At 30.5% G+C, this 20164-nt stretch overlaps 3 protein-coding genes across 3 annotated transcripts; 1 reads left to right on the forward strand and 2 right to left on the reverse strand.

Annotated features, from left to right (window-relative positions):
• The first annotated feature begins 5507 nt into the window (after nt 1-5507).
• Nucleotides 5508-7363, forward strand: LOC133031771 (transcription factor PIF4-like). Its single transcript, XM_061105427.1, has 4 exons — nt 5508-6304; nt 6437-6502; nt 6606-6671; nt 6762-7363. Exons 1-4 carry the CDS (start codon nt 5552-5554, stop codon nt 7089-7091), a joined length of 1215 nt encoding a protein of 404 aa, XP_060961410.1. The 5' UTR covers nt 5508-5551; the 3' UTR covers nt 7092-7363.
• Nucleotides 7335-10224, reverse strand: LOC133031770 (uncharacterized). The gene is made up of 7 exons (XM_061105426.1): nt 9935-10224; nt 9781-9837; nt 9293-9649; nt 8867-8997; nt 8102-8270; nt 7830-7959; nt 7335-7751 (listed from the first exon to the last, which is right to left on the reverse strand). Exons 1-7 carry the CDS (start codon nt 10115-10117, stop codon nt 7483-7485), a joined length of 1296 nt encoding a protein of 431 aa, XP_060961409.1. The 5' UTR covers nt 10118-10224; the 3' UTR covers nt 7335-7482.
• A 3084-nt stretch (nt 10225-13308) lies between these two features.
• On the reverse strand, nt 13309-14318 carry LOC133032474 (high mobility group B protein 6-like). Its single transcript, XM_061106431.1, has 2 exons — nt 13599-14318; nt 13309-13497 (listed from the first exon to the last, which is right to left on the reverse strand). The coding sequence occupies exons 1-2, from the start codon at nt 14136-14138 to the stop codon at nt 13438-13440; spliced, it is 600 nt and encodes a 199-aa protein (XP_060962414.1). The 5' UTR covers nt 14139-14318; the 3' UTR covers nt 13309-13437.
• Between the last annotated feature and the right edge of the window lie 5846 nt (nt 14319-20164).

The following is a 20164-nucleotide window of genomic DNA, read 5'->3' on the forward strand; positions in this document are numbered from 1 at the left end:
ATTGCAACCATTAGCCCTTCCTAAATGGAAGTGGGAGGATATTGTAATGGACTTCGTGGTTGGTTTATTTAGAACCACGAGAATGTATAATTCTGTATGGGTCATAGTAGACCGTTTCACAAAGTCAGCTCATTTTTTGCCAGTAAAGATTACCTATACAGTGGATCGGTATGCTGAACTGTATGTGAAGGAGATAGTTCGTCTCCATGGAACTCCTAAATCCATTGTCTTAGATAGAGATCCAAAGTTACATCAAAATTCTGGGTAAGTCTTTAGAGAGCTATGGGCACAAAGCTAAAGTTCAGTACGACTTTTCACCTTCAGACTGATGGGCAATCGGAAAGAACAATTCAGATATTAGAAAACTTATTACAAGCCTGTGTCATGGACTTTGAAGGTTCATGGAGTAAGTACTTGCCTTTGATTGAATTCTCCTACAACAACAGCTACCAAAGTACAATAGGGATGGCTCCTTATGAGATGTTGTATGGTAGGAAATGTCGCTCCCTAATCCATTGGGATGAAACTGGAGAAAGAAAGTACTTGGGTTCGGAATTAGTTCAAAAGACCAATGAAGCTATAGACAAGATCAAGGCTTGGATGCTTGCTTCGCAAAGTAGGCAGAAAAGTTATGTTGATCCGAAATGCAAAGACATTAAATTTTAGGCAGGAGAGCATGTTTTCCTACGGATTTCTCCAGTGAAGGGTATTAGACGCTTTTAAAAGAGGGGCAAGTTAAGCCCTAGGTTCATTGGGCCATTTCAAATACTGGAGAAGGTCGGGCAGGTAGCATATCGGCTAGCCTTACCACCAGCGTTATTGACTGTCCATAATGTATTTCATATTTCAATGTTGAAGAAATATGTTTCAGACCCGACTCATGTCTTGAGTTACGACGCCCTTGAACTACAGTCAGACTTGTCCTATGAGGAACAACCAGTTCAGATCCTTAATAGGAAGGAAAAAATTCTTTGAAACAAGGCCATAACTTTGGTCAATGTGCTCTAGAGAAACATCAAGAAAGAGGAAGCCACCTGGGAATTAGAGTCTGACATGAGGACTTAATATCCAGAGCTATTTAGGTTAAATTTCGAGGACAAAATCCTTTTAACGGAGGGATAATTGTAATGACTGAATTTATAGAATATGGATTAGTAAAGACAATTAGCATTAATTATTAATATTTTTATAGTTATTCATGAATTTATTTAATTGTAGGTCCCATTATTAAAAGTGGGCATTAGAGTTATAATTTCTCAATTCTGGAGATTTTATTAAACTCTAGAGGTATTATTTGTGTTGTATGTGAATTATGTATTTTTTTATGATTTTTGCTCACCGACGACGAAAAATGTGATAGATGGACATTTGAGTCACATGGGTAAGTCTAGAAGCTTTTTTTTAGTAGGATAAACATTGGAGATGAGTAGGATACCGAGTTTGAACGAGGTTATGATTTTTGACTATTTTACCCCTAGGCTTGTATTAGCTTAAGTTTAAGCATCAAGGGTATTTTGCTCATTTGGAATGTGGGTATAGGTCGCTGTTTTGGAGTTTGACAGTTGCCCATGTTATTCCTTTTCTGAATATTGAGTTAAACTTTATTCATTTTAGAAAAAATAAAGAAAAAGAATAAAGAATTGCCCTTTCTCTTTCTTCCTTGCTCGACCACCACAAGAACCAGCCAAGACCTGGGATTTTTTTGGTGTTAATTGAAGAAGTGTTAGCTAAATTCAAGTGGTTTTAAGCAAAGGTAGCCCTAGACTTCTAAACCTTGAGTTATTGAAGCTTTGATTTTGGTTTTGAATATGCAAATTTGTGAATTTGGGGGTGCTAAGGTTAGATTTGTTTATGATTTAGTTTGTAAGTTCAATTTAAGTTAGAATTGAGTTCTTGCAGTTGGTTTAGGGTTGTGGTGTGGTGGATGCACAAGTTTGAGTTTGAAAACTTAAGCTTGGTTCATCCGTGGAACTTTTTGATTTTGTGTGAATTTTTGGGTTTTATTGGTTAGAATTTGTTGTTGGATGTTGTAGTAGGTATTCTGAAAAGTTTGGTGAGGTTTGGACACGTTTTGGGTAGGTTTTGGATTGCTTGGGAAACCTGGTGCAAACTGGTTAACCGGTTTGCCAGGTCCTGTAAAATAAGTTAACCGGAGAGAGAGAGAGAGAGAGAGAGAGAGAGAGAGAGAGAGAGAGAGAGAGAGAGAGAGAGAGAGAGAGAGAGAGAGAGAGAGAGAGAGAGAGAGAGAGAGAGAGAGAGAGAGAGTACGCCAAGAGTTATAACTGTCGACTATAAATTGTTGCCTATACTTTAGCTGATGATTATAAATCGTCAAGGATTTTAATCTTATAGCAATTTTAAACTGACGGATATACTTGACGATCCTATAAAATTGATGAAAATTTTTATTATGGATATTGGTTTTAAACACTCTTTTACTTTAATTAGCGATAGTCCTTAAAAAAAAATTAATTTATGTACCGATGTGAATAGTACTTTTTGTATAATTATGGTAAAAGTTGTTGAGTGGAGTTTGTTAGAGTTTTGGATTCAACTCTTTTGTTGAGTAGATTCTTGCAAATGTATTTGAGTAAAATGGTTTGTGTGCTTAGGTGGCGATCCTATTACAATGACTTATTTCAACAATTTTCATGTGAGATTTATTAGATTATGTAATTGCAAATCTCGACACATATATATGTAAATTTTGTGTGATTGGATTGTCTCATCATTTTATAATATGTAGATATATAAAATATAGAGAAAGAAATTATGTGACATTTGCTTGTTGCATTTTACTTATTATATAATGTGACGTTTTTTTAAAGGAAAAAAAAAAGTAAATAGGAAGATCACTTGGTGTCAAAGAAAATGTGTAGGTGAATCTCAAATTCTCAGTCATTATTTACATTATATAATTAGTATTTCCTTTTGAGAAAAATGAAGAAAAGTTTTCTTTTGATAAATGTTTGATTTGTTTTTCTTTTGTAAGATGTTTGATTGGTTAGAGTAGGGATATTTACTAATTAGTTTGGTATAAATTTTTAATTTTTTCAAAATAAATTAACATTATGATTCTTTAAAAATTTAAAATCAAATCAAACCAATTAAATGATCAAACCAAATCATAATTTATATATTTTGTGATTGTTGTAATTTTTTTTTTCCAATAATTATTCATTCTTTTAGGGCCTGTTTGGCACAAATTTTAGAAAAGTTAAAAGTTGTTTTTTAAAAAAACTGTGACAAAAAGGTGTTTGGTAAGCAGTTAAAAAACAATTTATTAAAGAATAAAAGGTAAAGCTGGTACAACTTAACTTTTAGAAAAAGTTGTTTTAATTAATAAACTCTATAATAAATTATTTTTTACTAAAAATTTATTTAATTATTTATTATATATTATAAAAAATAAAAATATTTTTTTAAAGGAAAAAATATTTAAAAATAAATAATATTTAAATTTTTATTTTATTTTAAAAAATATTTTATACTATATTTTTATTATTAACAAACAATATCAATTTATGTTTTTTATAAACTACAATAATATCTTTTACAAGTGATAAAAATATAATTTAAAAATATTAAAAATTATTTTATCAAATGCATATAAATTTATACTATAAAAAAAATAATTAAAAATAAAAAAATTTATATAATATATTTTTTATAAATATTTGTGATTATAATGAATTAGATTAAAATTTTATCATTATTATAATAGAATCTTAACAACTTACAGCACTTAAAAAATTATAATTTACCAAACACTCAAATTTCATTTTTTTACGCTTCATAATGTTTTTCACAAAGATAAAATGCTTTTTCTCACAATACAACTATTCCAAACTGGCCCTTAGTAATTTTTTTTTACTTTTAATAAGTTTATAAAATTATTTTCAAATATTAATATTTCTCCAAAATATATATATTAAGTATATATAAAATAATTATAGTTTGAACTACTACTAAGTTTTCTAAAATCAAAACCGAATCAAAAATATTTTAAACGGTCCGAATTGACTAAATCATTCACACCAAATTTATTTGATTAGGCCTGGAATAGTTTGGTCCAAATTAGTTAGAGTTTGAAGATATTAGAGATTACATGAACACGTAGATAAGTAATCAACAGTTAAGATTAGACAAGAAAATGTGAGAGCGAGCGTCCCCACAAGGAGAGAAAATTACAGTATTAGATGGGGAAAATTCCGTACGGGCAGAGGAGAGTAGGGGCAGGGAGGGAGGGAGTATGGCATGGGTGGGTGGTGGTGGTGGGGCTAAGACCCACGTGATTTCATACAATCTTTATAAGATTCCCATAATCCCTTTTTTCTCATCTCATCTCATCTCTCAACTACTTTTGAACATACGATGCCCCTTCCCACCCGGGTCTTGGTCAAGTCCCACACCACACACCACCAAATATTTCTTCCTTCCTTCTTCTTCTACTACGTGGCTTCAATCCTTACGCTCCATCGCTACATCACTCTTTACCCTTTCGTGGCTCACCTTCACTCTCCCACCCATCCCTCACAAACAACACAAATGTTTTTCTTTTTCTTTTTCTTATTCTTTTTTGGATTTATAATAAGTTCTCCTACTTTGGAAACGAAACCAACGAATTAATGTAGTTACACATCCATTTCAAACCTATGCACACTTTTGCTTTTTTCTTTTAATAAATGAAAAAAAAAAAGAGAAAGAAATCAGTTTAATGCCAAAATATTTATATACGGGTCCTGACCCCACTCTGGAATTGTAGACACCTGTAAGGATGTGACCTGTGCACCGTAATAATAATAAAAAAATATCGTACGAGTAATTAGGGTGAGGTGTGGTGAGGTCCATGCTTAAATGGGTGGACGATATGAGTTGCATGTGTGTATTAGCAACCCAGGCGGAAATTAATGGGGCTATAAATGAAGGCTATACCCTTTGGCTTTTGGTTGACTATTATGATATCAGCACAACTCTCTCCTCTCTCTCATCACAATTGAGTCAGTTGTTACAAATCTATATACTTTGTAGCCAACGTTCAGATCGATCTCCGGCACCTAATTAAGCACTTGAATTTGATAAGAAGGAACCAGGTGGTAGAGGTGGGTACTGCTAATCCAAACAATATATATATATCTTTCTTTGATGGAAAAATTATTAATATAACTACACCAATACACTCACTACTCCAATCTAGTCTGCTTTATTTTGTTTATATTATGTATTTATATACTATCCTATATATCCTCTCCTAAAGCTCCGATGGGTAATTAACTACATACATAATATATATATGTATATATGTGAGAGTGAAAAATTACTATGATATATATAGTTCTACGTACACATGCATGAACATAAGCACTTGTATCATAGATCATCAAAACGACCTAGCTAGCTGGTATATATATGCGCATATACATCATTTTTTTCCACCTCTTTTTTTGTGTGCACATTAATCTTACTAATAGTAGTAGTTTATATTGATATTAATTAATGTGTGTGGATTAATATAGGTAAATTAACAATTATTAGTGTGGAAGCTCGATCGATGGATACTAGTGGGTTTGTAGAATTGGTATGGGAAAATGATGAGATCGTGAAACGACGTCCGTGTCCATCAAACTTCATATCAAGTCAAAGGTATTGTGATAATAACACTACTGAAGTTCCTCATGTTGTTGTTGGTGGTGGTGGTAATAAGAGACCAGGCAATACTGCTACTGCTGTTCCCACAAGGAACGTGTTTGAGCTATTCTCATCGCCAAAGCAGTTACCTAATAAATCTAATGGCGCCTGTGGCCGTGGTGACTATGATGATGATGATGATGATAGTGATAATCATCATCGATCTAAGCCTAGGCCAGTACTTTTACTTAATAAGGACTACTTGAACAACAAATCTAGCGAGCGGGATCTACAACCACCGCCGGAACGTGTACTGATAATGAAGAATAATAATAATAAGCGGGTAGCTGTTGATGATGATAATTCTATGTGCTTGGTCCCTGATAATCATCAACCTCATGATCAATACGACTATCATGATTATGAGGACTACCCCAAAAACCAAGAAGAAGCTGCACTTGTTCCCTCTTTACATTCCATGGGAGCTTCAAATGATTATCATAATAATGGATTACCACTACTTCACACTACTACTACAGCTACTACTACTACTACTACAACTGCTACTACTTCTAATACTTCTACTACTTCTACTTCTCTTGAACAAGACCAAGACCAAGAACTACAACCTCTCCCAAGAAAAAGATCTGCAAAACTTCATAGTTTGTCCGAAAGAGTGAGTTTTTTTTCCTTTTTATTTATTTATTAATTATTTATTTTTTTTTTTTTTGTGCGTGTTTAAAGAGATGAGTATTATTTTTTTTTGAGGGTATGAGATGATTATTAATTAATATCCTGATGTTATCAGAGGCGAAGAGATAAGATCAACAAGAGGATACGCACCCTAAAAGCCTTAATACCCAATTGCAACAAGGTGAGTATATATATATAATATCATCTTATTTTATTTTATTTATTTTTATGTAGTACATGTATGTCAAGTATACTAATTAGATGATGTTGCATCTGTGTGAAAGGTTGACAAAGCCTCCATACTCGAGGATGCCATAGATCATCTGAAGTCACTTCAGTTTCAATTACAGGTACAACTTATATATAATACATGATTTTTGTCTAGTCAATTATACAAGTTTCTACAAATATTAAGAGGCTATGTGTTTATATTATAACAGATGATGATGTCGATGGGAACGGGACTTAATAATGTCATGAATCCAATGATGGCACAATATTTGATGAGTTATTTCTCTCCAATAATGGCAATGGCAATGGCATCATCATCATCATCACCGCTTGTTGGTTCTCGATTAGGAGGAGTGCATCAGATGTATGGGTTCCCCTTCCCCCAAGGTGTTTCATCTTCAGCTTCTCAGACATCACAGTCTTCAGCTCCAATATTCACGAGGCCTTGGCATGTATCACCCTCTTCTTCTTCTTCTTCTGCTCCTCAAATTCCACCATCATTTCCATTGTCCTACTACTACGCACCACAAAACAACTAACACTTAACCCACAATATTCACGAGACATGACCTTTCTTATTGTAACACCCAACCCATCGAAAGGGCCAAAACTAGTCGTGCTTACTTGTTCATATCTAATAGTTAATGCTTTGAATGTAAAATGTTCATATTTCTCATTTCAAGTCTTAGCAATCTGCTTTGTTTCAAAGGGAACCAAGAACTGGAGCAACTCCACATTTATTTTTCTGTTTGTGGGTACACTTCTGTAATTGCATGTTATAATGAAATAAAATGGCTCTTCTTCTTCTTTACTTTCAGACCAAATACAACATCCAAGAATATTTACATATTTGAAAAGTGTAGTCTATAAATATACATGCATTGATTCAAGGCACTCAAACATTTGCCGTAAGAGAATTTGTTGGATTAGCTAGGCAGCTTCCAGTTCAAGGGTTTTTGTTTCTTTGGCAGCAACATTCCCATACGCTGCACTACTTGACGAGCCATCTCCAACCTTGAGATTTGAGAACAAATCAGTCAATGATTCAGTGGATTCCGAACCCTCCGTTTCTTCAACTGTACTGTTAGCCACCACCTTTGGTTGATGAATGTCTTCTCCACTTCCAAATTCCAGCTCTAATTTGCTAAACTCCTCTTCAATATCCTCATCCTCAACAGATGTATACAATGGCGTAGATTCTGCCATAGTCAAAGAGAAATTAAAAACACGAGCACAATTTGTAGTAAGCAAGACTTGAGATAAAAAAGGGAAACTACCTAACGCATTTTCTACTTGCTTCTGTAAATCAATGCTCTCCTCAAGTTCTTCTAAACTATGTTGAACTTCTTCCACACTCATCTTATTTGATTTTATCGCTTCAGCTCCAATTTGGATGGCTTCAGTAACCTGCACAGGAGCCAAAAAGAAAAGACCACCATATTCGATCTTGTTTCATTAACAAATGCCAACTTCTTAAACCATGAATCAAAACTGTGTAGTACAGCTGACATTAATTAATTGAAAAAGATTTTCCTCATGACAATTTTACCTTTTTTGTGGATTCAGCATTTCCAATTACAGTAAGAACTTCTTCCACTCTATTCAGAAGGGTAGTGCATTTTTCCCTACTATCATTAGCCAGTTTTAGTGCCCTCATATGCCTCAAAGCCACATTCTTGTTTCCGGAATTCATTGAAGCTATTGCTGATTTTTTGGACCTGTAAAAAGAACAAGTTCAACTCCACATGGTCCCCGGCCCAGAAAAAAAACAAAAAAAGGTTTGAAGATCCACTACATTCATAGGATAAGACAGCTTTAACAAAATATCTTTTCTTTTCCCTAAAATATAAACAAAAAAGTGAAAGAGACCAAACTAAACTAGCACGTTTACCCCTAACTTCACCAAACAGATAAACATATATCCAAGCTCCAACAGTCCTCTAATTTATATGCCTAATGTAATCTATATAAATAATTAAGATTTACTGGCAAGTGGTCTTAATTACTGCGTAATAATGTTTTTGGGAAAGACAAATTTATATTTTTCTGCCAAATCCTTCTATTATTAAGAACGCCTGCTGCCATTTCGATGTGTGAGACTTTCCTACCAACTAGAATAAATCTCTATGTTCTCAAACAATTATATATCACAGAATCATCATCTCATTCAACATTCACAAGAATTAATTAACCTCCTTCTCCCAGTGTCGGTATTAATATAGAGGTAGTGTAACTCTTTCCAACACTCAACAAGGATCATCTTATTATCATTCATGATTTATCTGACAATCAAGATACACAAAAAGCTAATTACCTTTCACAACGTTGGTCAATCACAAGAAGTTGTTGCTCAAGCTTTTCTGTAGTCCAGATCAAGTGCAGAACATCATAGTCTAAACTTGAAATACTAGAAACAGGTGATTCTGAAAGGGAGACTTTAACGCCCTAATAAGAAAAAAATACAGTAACAATTTGACATCTTCAAAAAGAAAAAGTAAAAGCTACAGAATGTTTCAAGTATATTTAGGTATTGGGAACCAGAAAACACACTCACAATATAGGCAAAAATATTATAACCTCGCATACATTGAGTTGTCTAAAATTTTGAAGACATGGTAAGTGACAGCCTTTCTTCTATTAGCTAAATTCTTTAAGCAAGTATTCGCAATGCACTCATTACTTCATGTTGTTAAGGAAAGCATATAAGAAACAGTATATAATGAAGTAGAATTAGATGTACCTGAATAATGTCCCCCCTCTTCACAGAAAGATGGCGTGCCTTTCCTTGGGATGAAAGGAAGCTTAAGAGAGCAGAAGACTCATCTGTTCTACCACCGCATATTTCTCGAAACTTCCCCATAGTTACAATACAAGAGCAGGTCCAATGAGTTTGAGATAAAAGATTGACAACCTGGGTAGCTTTATCCTTCATCACTGACATGACAACGAAAACATCTTGGGCATTGATGGGTTGAGGAGTAGTGATGGGTCTAACAATCAAATTTCTTACTTTTCTGAAAATTTGAGAGAGTTGCCCTGTTGTAGGATCCACAAGTTGCTCGCTTGGTACAATATCACCTTCATTATACATTACAAGCTGAAGAAAAAGATTGAATGGAAAAGAGAAACCCATGTGTGTATTTCTTTCTCTCTTTTAAACCAAAAAAAAAAAACGAAAATACATAAAGCAAGAAAGAAGGTGGATGGGATCAAAGTTAACTCACTCACCAATACATGGTCGAGGCATAATGGGGTCAACCCTCCTCGATTGAACCAATCCTTTACCTTCATCATCAGGGAAGCAAATATGGTGGAATTTCATCCAAAAACAGATATATTTAAGAAGAAGAAAGAAAAAAGAACAAGAAAGAAAAAAGCAGACCTGGGAAGGTCGGAGGAGGGGGAGGCGAAAGTGGCGAGCGATGTTGATGATCAAATCTCTCCAGAAAAGGAAAATGGGTTGCCAATCGGACCTTTGGCCACTGAAAGCCTTAAATCGAGCCCTGGCCAGCAGTTCGTCGTCCCAATCCGGCACTTCTTGGAGAATGAATTCTCTAATCGACATCGGAATCCCAAACCCGAATAAGATAATCCGATTCCTATCTCTAACCTCTGCTAAACCATTTTTCCACTTTCTTTTTCATTTTTTTTTTCTTGATAACTAAACCATTTTTACTCTTATTATTAGTTGATTTAATTGTTAAAAAGTGTTTAAAAAAAATGTTAAAAAGTCTCCTGACCAAAACAAATTGTTAAAAAGCTTAATTTTATTGTGGGTTTCTTCGGCTGGGCTGGGCTTTCTATTACAGCCCATAATCATTATTTGAAAATGAGGAAATGGGATTGTATACCCATTTTTCTTTATATTAAGTTGAAAAATGCCTCTTTTATTAATCAATTAACCAAATTTGCCTCTAATTTTATATTTATTTGAAACATACCTCTTTTTATATGTATTGTACCCAAAATACCCTGACATAAGAGAGTCACATGGAGACTATCTTGAAGTGACAGGGGCAAAATTGGTACAATGATTAAAAAAAGAGGTAAAAATGATAGATTTTAAAAAAGAGGGTAAAAATGAAAGAGGACAACATAAAAAAGGTATAGAGTGTAATTTCCTCTTTCCTTATTGATTGAGATATACTCACTTTTTATATATGATGTTCTCATTATATTCTTTAGATTAATCTAAATCATGTACTGCACTTAAGTGAAGGGATAAGGGTATATTAGGCAACTCAATCACAAAAGTGGATAGATTCTAATGAAATATAATATGAAGGTATTTTTGATTAATTGATATAAAAAACGGTATTTCTCAACTTATCCCTTAGAAACTAGGGAGTAATCGGCGCCTCAGCGCAGTTTCAAAATAATTTTAATTTGGGGTTTTTTAAAAATAAAAATAATAATAATTACCTAAGCCACTATTTTTTTTTTGTAAAAAATTTATATTTTTCCGTTTAAAGAATTTTTTTATATATATTTTTACGATTTTTTATAGAAACAACAAGAAAACTATATAAAAATAATATCGAAACAATAATAAAAAATAAAATACAGATAACAAAAAATCAACAACAAATTAATAAGAATACAACATAAAAATATCGTATTTTCTGTAAATAAAATCAAAAAAATTATAAAATTGTTCAAAATTCCGTGAAATTGTATCTCTACACTTTTCCCAAGTAAAAGGATGCCCATACATATCAAAGTCACATAAACCACATCGTTGAGTCACCTCTTGGAAGCCTTCTATAATAAGCCAAGTCGGATAAGGTTTACCCCCAACCTTTTCCCTATTGTGAAGAACATTATTGAAATCACCCATGATACACCAAGGCTCTTTTGATCGTGCATACAAAATTCTTAAAAGATCCCAAGTCTTCCTCCTTAAGCTACGGTTTGGCTCTCCATACTTCAAAATGAACCAAGTTGTCAATGTGATTCGTAGAGAAAGAATCAATGTTGACCTCCTCTTGGTTTTTTCATAATAAAGCGAGACCCCTATTCCTACCATGGGCTTCAACAACAAAGTAACCTTCATACTCCAAATTTCTACAAAGTAACTCTATTTTCTCCTTATTACATAAAGTTTCACACAAAAATATTACTTAGCCTTTTTTGAGCAACGAGCTTTTTAAGGAACTAATATTTTGTGTAGGCTGGGCCCACGACAGTTCTAACTCAACATTTTCATGGCGAGCCTTACGATGAGTTTTTCGGAAGTCTATTTCTACCTTGAGCATAGTCAGATTAGGCCTGTGCTTAGGACCCACCTAGCCAAGAGGCCCAAATTTTTTTTCACCTTTTAAAATTATATATTTTTTTTACTGACTTTAAAAAAGATCACATTTTTTTAATGTAAGTGCCCAAAAATAATTTTTTTTTCTGTGGCCAACTTTGTTTCAGAGCCGGCCGTGAACACCACACCAACTTTTTATAAGGAATAATTACATATGGTACCATTTTTTGTAAAATATTTATATTTTTACGTTCAAAGAATATTTTTTTACATTTTTACGGTTTTTCAAAAAATAACACGAAAACAACATAAAATCAACAAGAAAACAACATAAAAGTAACATGAAAATAACATCAAAATAACAACAAAAAATAACATACATATAACAAAAAATTAACAACAAATGAACAAAATTTCAACATAAAAAGACCGTATTTTATGTAAATAAAATTAAAAAAATCGTAAAAATATTTAAAATTCTCTGAAACCGTATTTTTGTTATTTTTTTATTGTTTTTGTGCATTTGTGAAATTAACCCTTTTTATAATTATGTATATAAGTATATCGATAGATAGATATATAAAACATAAATAGATAGATAGATCCATAAATCATTTGTTTATTATTGTTATTTTAGTTGAAAATAATCAAAAAAATACGGAGAAACATTTCATAGATGAAGAGGTAGAAAAGGGTATAGTGTAATAAGTGCACGCTAAACTCAAATTTAAACTATTCACACATAGTTTATAACATGATATTTTTAAGCACAGTAAAATTCACTAATTAGAAAATGTTTGATATTGTAAATATGACTAAAAATTAATTTAACAATCAAGTTATTTTGGTATAATGTAAACATACTTATTCATTTGATTTATGATTGTGATAAATGAATTAAGATAATTTTGGTTGGAATTAATAAAATGAAAATGAAATTATTTTTATTTAATTTTTTTGTTTAATAGTATTTTAAAATATTAGAATATCATTGAAATGGAATATAATTATTTTATTATAAAACGAAAAAAAACAGACTATTTTAATGTAAGATAAAAATAATGTAATTATTTTTTTTTTTTAACAAACGCGGCTTAAATAACTAAGGACAAAATGACTTAATTTTGATCTAATATTTGAATTGCAGTTAACATTTTTTCCCAACAAAAAAATACACTTTGATTAGTTAATCTATTTTAATTTGCATATCTGGGATATTCCAACTGGAGAATTATAAAGAGTGTCCAATTTCATATTGTTATCGGTGAACCTTGTACAGTTCCACCCTTATGTTGGATATTTTAAAATATCTAAATGCAATGTTCTTAGCTCTTACTATATAAAGATTCACACGCACTTTTGCAAGCACTATAATGTATATGGACTTTTCGGTATAGAAGTCTGAATCAGTGGCAAATAGAATCTGTAATTTGATTTGACCCATAAAGTTAAGGTAATGTATGTACTAATTATGTAAAAGGAGAGAAAGCGGAAGATTCTTGTCTCAAACAGCTCATTCAAAAATAACAATATATTTGATTCATTTCATTCCTATGCTTACAATAATAATAATAATGAGGTATTATATATATATATATTCATAGCATTCGTAATTCAAATCAAAGAAAAATTCTTCACTGTTGTTCCTCCTTCTTGGATGAGGTGGATTCTTCTGTATCCTCATTTTTGTATTCCTGAACCAGACAAAATTTTGAATATAAGAGATTCATATGTATAATACGAATTTGTTTGATTAGAAAGAAAAGAAAAAAAAAAAAGATATAAATTAAATTACCGAGATCTTCGCACGTTCCTTCTCTCTAAGAGATGGAATTGAAGAAAACCTCAAGGACTGAGAATGGAGCTGCTTCAGCCTATACAATCGATCAACTTCGTTCTCCATACTCTTCTGGATCTCTCCTCTCTTTTCTAGATCCTTCATCTCCGAATCCAAAACCGCATCCCTCTCCTTTAGAATCCTCTCCGTTCTCTCCCCATCTAATCTCAGCCGCTCCAGCCTCTTCCTCATCGCACTCAGCTCCTCTGCCAGAGACGCATCGAATGATCCGATCTTCGCCGGAGCTATAATCATCTGCTGAGCCTCTTTCTTCGTTGGAGGAGGAGGAGGCGGAGGTGAATGTTCCACCACCAACGCTGCCGCCGAAGAAGCATCCACATGGAGGCGTTCTTGTTGTTTTGGCTTGGGCTTGGCAGTACTGCATTGATCTAGTAGGGTCGCTGGGTTTTGGAGAAAGTTCCTCGGCTGGAGAGGCTTCCGGCCACTCTTGGCCCGGATTTTATGGTTTCCGATGGCTGGATAGTGAGCCGCGAGCATGTTGTTTGGATTGTGAGGTTTTGTTTTTGGAAGAGAAAAGAAAAGGGAATTAAGAGGGGATTTGTAAAGAGGTGAGCGGAGAGAAAATGGGAGATTTTGAATTTGAAAATAGAGAGGCGGTAACGGCTACTGACTGGGTTAGCTAGCTAGGTTTCTTTTACTTTATTAAATGAGTCGAGTCGGAAGATTCTCCGCAATGGCGTGAATTAATAAAGGAAGAGTGTTAGGAAATCTCTTTTGGTACTCTCTTTTATGACAAGTTAAATTTTTAAAATTATGTTAAAAATAATTACAATTATACTTTTATTTAGTTTACTTTTTTTTATTTTTTAAAACTAATAATTAATTTATTTATTTTGACTGATAATTAAAATGTGTGATTCTATTTATTTATTTGTTTATTTGTCTCACAATAAAAAAACTTAATTAAATTATATATTTTTTTTATTGAAATTTCATTTTTTTTCAATTTAATAGATAATATGTACCACAATAAATTATTCTTGTAATTTCTTTTATAATAAATGTTGGTCGTTTACTTTTTAAAAAATGGAAAAATATTTTTTTTTCATAAATTTTGCACTAATATTTTAGAGGAATTACCCCATATATTATTTTTAATTTTTTTTAAATTTACGGTTTGGATTTCTAAAGTAGTTTCTATAGAAGTTTTTATGTGGGTTGTCATACGATTTTTGCTTGCGATTTAGATTACTCCACTAGTTGCAATATGTGTTTTTATGTAGAATTCCGTAAAAATACAAAATATATATATATATATCATTACAGGTCATGTCTTCTTCATTTCCCTTTTCCATTTTCACTTTTTTATTTATTTCTCAAGTGGTTCAGTTGATCTCTTACTAATTTTCTTTAGAAAATCTATCATTATTATGCGTCTCTAGATCATCATCACTACTCTCAAGTTGTTCATGTAAATTTTCAGTATCATTAAAAGGTTTTTCAAACTCAGATGGAATTATTCCAGATGAAGGTGTCCAAGTATACTCTCCTGTAGAAACAGTGTTCATAAAAGTTTTATCTTATTTTTTCTCTAATTCTGGTTTAATTCCCGAATGCGAAACTTTGCGACCGAGATGAGTCTACAAAAAGAATTTTGTTAATTAAATGTACCATTCATAAAAAAGTCTTTTAGTTTCATATAAATATTTAAAAGATTATAATGTGTACTTGTAATTTACTATTCCACCAATCTTCAGTTGCATCAATTGTATTCTTTTGCATACTCTATCCTAAACCAGTTTCTTTCCCTTGAGTTGCTTCCAAAGCTTCCGTTCATTTTTCAATCCATCCCACTTATTTTTCAACTGAGCTCTAGTGTAATCTCTTTCAGTTATTTTTTTCATATTTGTAATCAAGTTTAGATATCTAATTTTATCTAAATAAGTAGTTGGACGACGACCATTATCAACCTCTTTGATACAGAATTCTAAGAAAAAATTCACTCTCATAATTCCATATTGCTTTACCTCGTGGTACTACTACATCTTTAGTATAAATATTTTTTTTTCTTTCTCCACCTAATTAAATTAAAATAATAAATTTTATTAAGAAGTAAAATGTAAAATAATGAGTTGTAAAGCTAAAGACTAATTTAACACGAAAAATACATAATAAGTATGATGAAAGCATGTATCATCATCATCCTATTCTACTTGGGTACCTAAAAATTGTAAAGAGTGACCAAAGTAATGTAAACACTTGATAGGATTTTTCGATATTTAAATATATAATATATATACATATATATGTTCTTTCATAGCTTTTTTGTTAGTACTTTAAAAATATAATAATCGTACTATAATTAACTGGTTATTATATAGATATGAGTAACACTATGATGCCAATTTTATTAAGGTCATAGTTTATCTTGTTTATGATAATAGTTAGCTTAATTACCTCGATTATATATATTATTTTTATATAGTTTTGATGTGATCGATCTCTTCATATATAATTTTCAACATATATATATATATATATATATGAGTTCATGGTAGAAATATCAATAGCTTTCTCAAACACATATAGTTTTTTTTATTTTGCCAAATACTTTTTAAGCAATATTTTTCTCAAAAAACACTTTTAATTTTTTAAAAAGCCACCCCAAACGGACCCTTAATATATATACAGTAGAACCTCTATCCAAGAATACACTTAGGACTAAGCAAATTATATTCTAATTAAGAGGTTATAACTAAATAGAGTTACACAAGAAAAAAAAATTAAATATAAAAAAATATCAATGTAACAACAATGACATTAAACAATCCTCAATATTATATCATAATAGAATTATTTTTGAGTAAATATAATATTTATACATGTATTACAATTTAGAATAAAATTACTAATTCTACATAAATAATTTTATAAAATATATGTATATATTTTATTAAGATGTAATTATTCTTATATAGAGGTATATTTTGTTAATACGGGACTTAGAAATAGTATAACTAATTACAATTTAGAGGTTATTCTTATTTATAATAGACTCAAATTGGGACTTGATTTTTTTATAACAAATTAGAGGTTATTCTGAAATAGAGGTTCTACTGTACTAAGTTATTGTTATGTGCGCGTTGCACGTATACTTAATTATATTTTTTAGTTTTTATTTTTGTTGTTTATTTTTAAAATTTTATAAATTAAAGGAAACTAATTAATTTTTATTTTTTTTAAAAAAAAAATATTAAAAGTTTTAAAAATTTTAAAAAAATAAATATAAAGTTAAAGAATATTAAAATTAAAAATACTTCTAATATTAAAAATTATAATAAAAAATAATAATTTTATAAATAACATATAAATATATATCTATATTATATTTATAAGAAATAATAACTAATGAATGTTCTTTGAAGATCTGGTCAAATCTACGGACCTCTTTCTTCTATTCCCTAGTAGAGTGTACACGTACGAGGCAAAATCTTATGGTTTCATCATGTAATTTATATATATATATATATATATTTATATTGGATGGAAATTGGATTTAGACTTTTCGTAATAATGTATATGTAAATATTAATTTATAGAGTCGGCCTGAGATTTGCACCGTCCTTGAGAGTCCTTTGTTTAGTATATCATGATTATATTTATATATGGTTTTTATTATAGAGATATGTTCTCTGGGTTGGAGAGGAAGAAACTTTATTAATTAATCACAAAAACAAAAATGAGCAATATTACTTGTTAATTAATTGTCCATTTTACTTATTTATAAGATAAATGGAATCAAGTCAAGCCCTGGTGTTGGCTGGCATGAAAATTATATATATAAATAGTAGTTCGCACGTGCAGTCGCATACATACATACATATATATGGGTCACTCATATAAATATTTGTATATGTGTGCATGGGCGGACTCAAACTGAGGGAAGGTGAAAAAAATAAATAAATAATAAGACTTGAACCCTTACCAATATTTGTATTTTTGTTTTCAATATTTACAGTTAATTTTTCTTTACAAAGAAAAAAATGGTTCAAGAATTTGAACTCTTGCTAATATAGATTTGTATTGGTGAAAGTATTCACATTTCAAGCTAAATATTTTATATTATTTATTTATTTTAAATTATACTTTATACTATAAAAATATAAATTTAAATTTTAACATATTATAAATTTTTTAGAAAAAAAGAATAAGCCTTTCCTTCTTTTAAAAAATAAAAATACATCTCTCTCAAATTAAATTCTGGGGCTACCACACTAATAGTTTCTTATATATACTTTTGCTCTTAGCTAGGGTAGCTTAGCTAAGGTGGATGCTAATTACATCAACTAATTATTAATTTTTATTAAATATAGACTAATAATAATAATAATAATCTCATCTTTCTCACCCTATTTCGTACCTTCCTGGCTTTTATTTACATAATGTATATTTATTTACGCGTACGTAGTCAAGTGTCAAGGCACCTTTCTTTTGTGGTGTAGTGGACCTATAGTAGTGTAAATTAATGGTAGCTAGGTAGGCCTTTACATTTATTTACTGTTGTAGTAGTAAAAAAGTTTTTATTGGCCTCCATTCTTACTTTTGAGTCAAATATTCTATTCTTACCCTGCCGTTTATTGTGAGAGATTATAATGTTTGGTTCTTGAAAGTTAATTTTTTGTGGCGGACTATCTTTGGAAGGGAAACTCTCATAAATTGTGATAGCGATGATTTAATTAAGACAAGAAGATATATAAGTCTTTAGAATTGTTAAAGCATTGAAAGAATAGAGAAAGAATCAGCAACAAGTAATTTTTTTTTTTCATATAAAAAAACACTTTTCTTTTCAATCTTTTGGCTTATAGTGGAGCCAGTTTCTTTGTTCTTTCCTATATATATTTTAACTAGTTAATTCTTTCCTATATTCATTTATATTGGCTTAGAGTTAGCTACCTAAGTAACAATATATATGAATTAGAAAAGTATTCGTTTTCTCAAAGTACGTAATTATATGAGCCAATATTTTGACTGCTTAGCGCGCTAGAGTACGTTAAACCATTAATTATAAAGAAGAAGAAAAGAAATTAAAAATAAAAGGGGCACAACTACAATGTTGCCACGTTCTATTCTTGTTTATAATCAAAACAATAGGTTAATTAATTGATTTTATAAAGTCCAATTTTCTTTCTTCATATTATAATAAATATATTAATTAGTCTCCTTCCTATATATGATTATATAGCGATACGTGGTCTAATTAAATTCATTCGATACCCCTTCCAGTCTATAAAATATTTATCTATGTAAAAAGGTCGGTAACAGCTGCAGCACCTTTATATTAATAATATACATATGTTTCTCTTTAGCTAATTATAATTATAAAATCAATAATTATTCATTTTGATAGGGTCTCAACATATTTTGATCTATGCTATATTATTTAATATTAAAATAGATAAAGCTTAATATTTGATTGTATTAATCAATATGTTAAAATATCGATGATAGGCGCTATAATATGAATTGAAAATTTGATACTTAATTGTTTCAACTTATTTTATACTGTTAAAACACTATAAGTATTGCTTTAATAACTTCTTTTTTCCTTTTTTTATTTTTGTTAATAAACTTAGAACCTCCTCTTTATATATGATAAAGATTATACTACATTATGTATATCAGCATATTGTCAAGCACACATGTGATTTCACATCTTTTATTTTAAACTAAAATATGTGGCTAATACTAAACTGACCAATATATAATATCATACTATAAGCAGTATATTGGATGGATATATGATTAATTTCATGTAACACAGCACCATTTTATTTAATTAAATAATGTCAACCATAGATCAAACTGAAATTTAATATATATATTGAACGTGTGAACCCTAAACATAGAATTGATACGAGTTAACAATAGAGAATTTATTGGTATAACTAACTACGGCTAATAACTGATTTTATTCAGTGTAATGTCATAATGTTCTAGTACCCTAATACTCCAAAATGTTAAAAGACATATATAAAAGAAAATTATTAAAAGAATAATTAGAATTTTTGTCCAACTATGTATTAATTATGTATTATTATGCTTCCATTTTTTTAGCTTGTTTAAAAAATCATTAATTAAGTATTATCATTTGGTGCCCCACTATATGTGATATTTATTATTTAGTTTTTAAAAAATCATGCAATTTTTTAAATAGTAATTAGTTAAAATAATAGTCTGCAATTCAATTGAAGCATCTCCCTATTAAAAATAAGATCATGATTAGAATTAGAAAAACAAATCTAATCGACTATTTGATTTTTAGATCATTTGACAAAAATAAATATATAAATGGATAGAACTTTACTAGAGGTTCCAATTATAGGAAAGCAAAACGTAACAAGCTCATGTTCTTAAATTTTTGAATGATTAACCGATCTAATTTGGCATTAAAAATATGTTAGTGATTGATGTGGGAAGAAAGATTGCAGCAACACAGATAACTTTAAGAATACATATGTTTAGTTTCCTCCACCGCTCAAAAAATACAAAAGTAAAAGTTGATA

The sequence above is a fragment of the Cannabis sativa genome, chromosome X, assembly GCF_029168945.1.
Source record: "Cannabis sativa cultivar Pink pepper isolate KNU-18-1 chromosome X, ASM2916894v1, whole genome shotgun sequence".
Classification (NCBI taxonomy): Eukaryota; Viridiplantae; Streptophyta; class Magnoliopsida; order Rosales; family Cannabaceae; genus Cannabis; species Cannabis sativa.

Excerpts from the sequence above, each read along its gene's own strand:
- LOC133031771 (XM_061105427.1), top strand. The coding sequence starts at position 5,552 with ATGGATACTAGTGGGTTTGTAGAATTGGTATGGGAAAATGATGAGATC. Across the intron at positions 6,305-6,436 it reads TTCATAGTTTGTCCGAAAGA|AGGCGAAGAGATAAGATCAA; the intron begins GTGAGTTTTTTT and ends TGATGTTATCAG. Across the intron at positions 6,672-6,761 it reads CACTTCAGTTTCAATTACAG|ATGATGATGTCGATGGGAAC; the intron begins GTACAACTTATA and ends ATATTATAACAG.
- LOC133031770 (XM_061105426.1), bottom strand. The coding sequence starts at position 10,117 with ATGTCGATTAGAGAATTCATTCTCCAAGAAGTGCCGGATTGGGACGAC. Across the intron at positions 9,650-9,780 it reads TATGCCTCGACCATGTATTG|CTTGTAATGTATAATGAAGG; the intron begins GTGAGTGAGTTA and ends CTTTTTCTTCAG. Across the intron at positions 8,271-8,866 it reads ATTGACCAACGTTGTGAAAG|GTCCAAAAAATCAGCAATAG; the intron begins GTAATTAGCTTT and ends TTCTTTTTACAG.
- LOC133032474 (XM_061106431.1), bottom strand. The coding sequence starts at position 14,138 with ATGCTCGCGGCTCACTATCCAGCCATCGGAAACCATAAAATCCGGGCC. Across the intron at positions 13,498-13,598 it reads AGGAACGTGCGAAGATCTCG|GAATACAAAAATGAGGATAC; the intron begins GTAATTTAATTT and ends TGTCTGGTTCAG.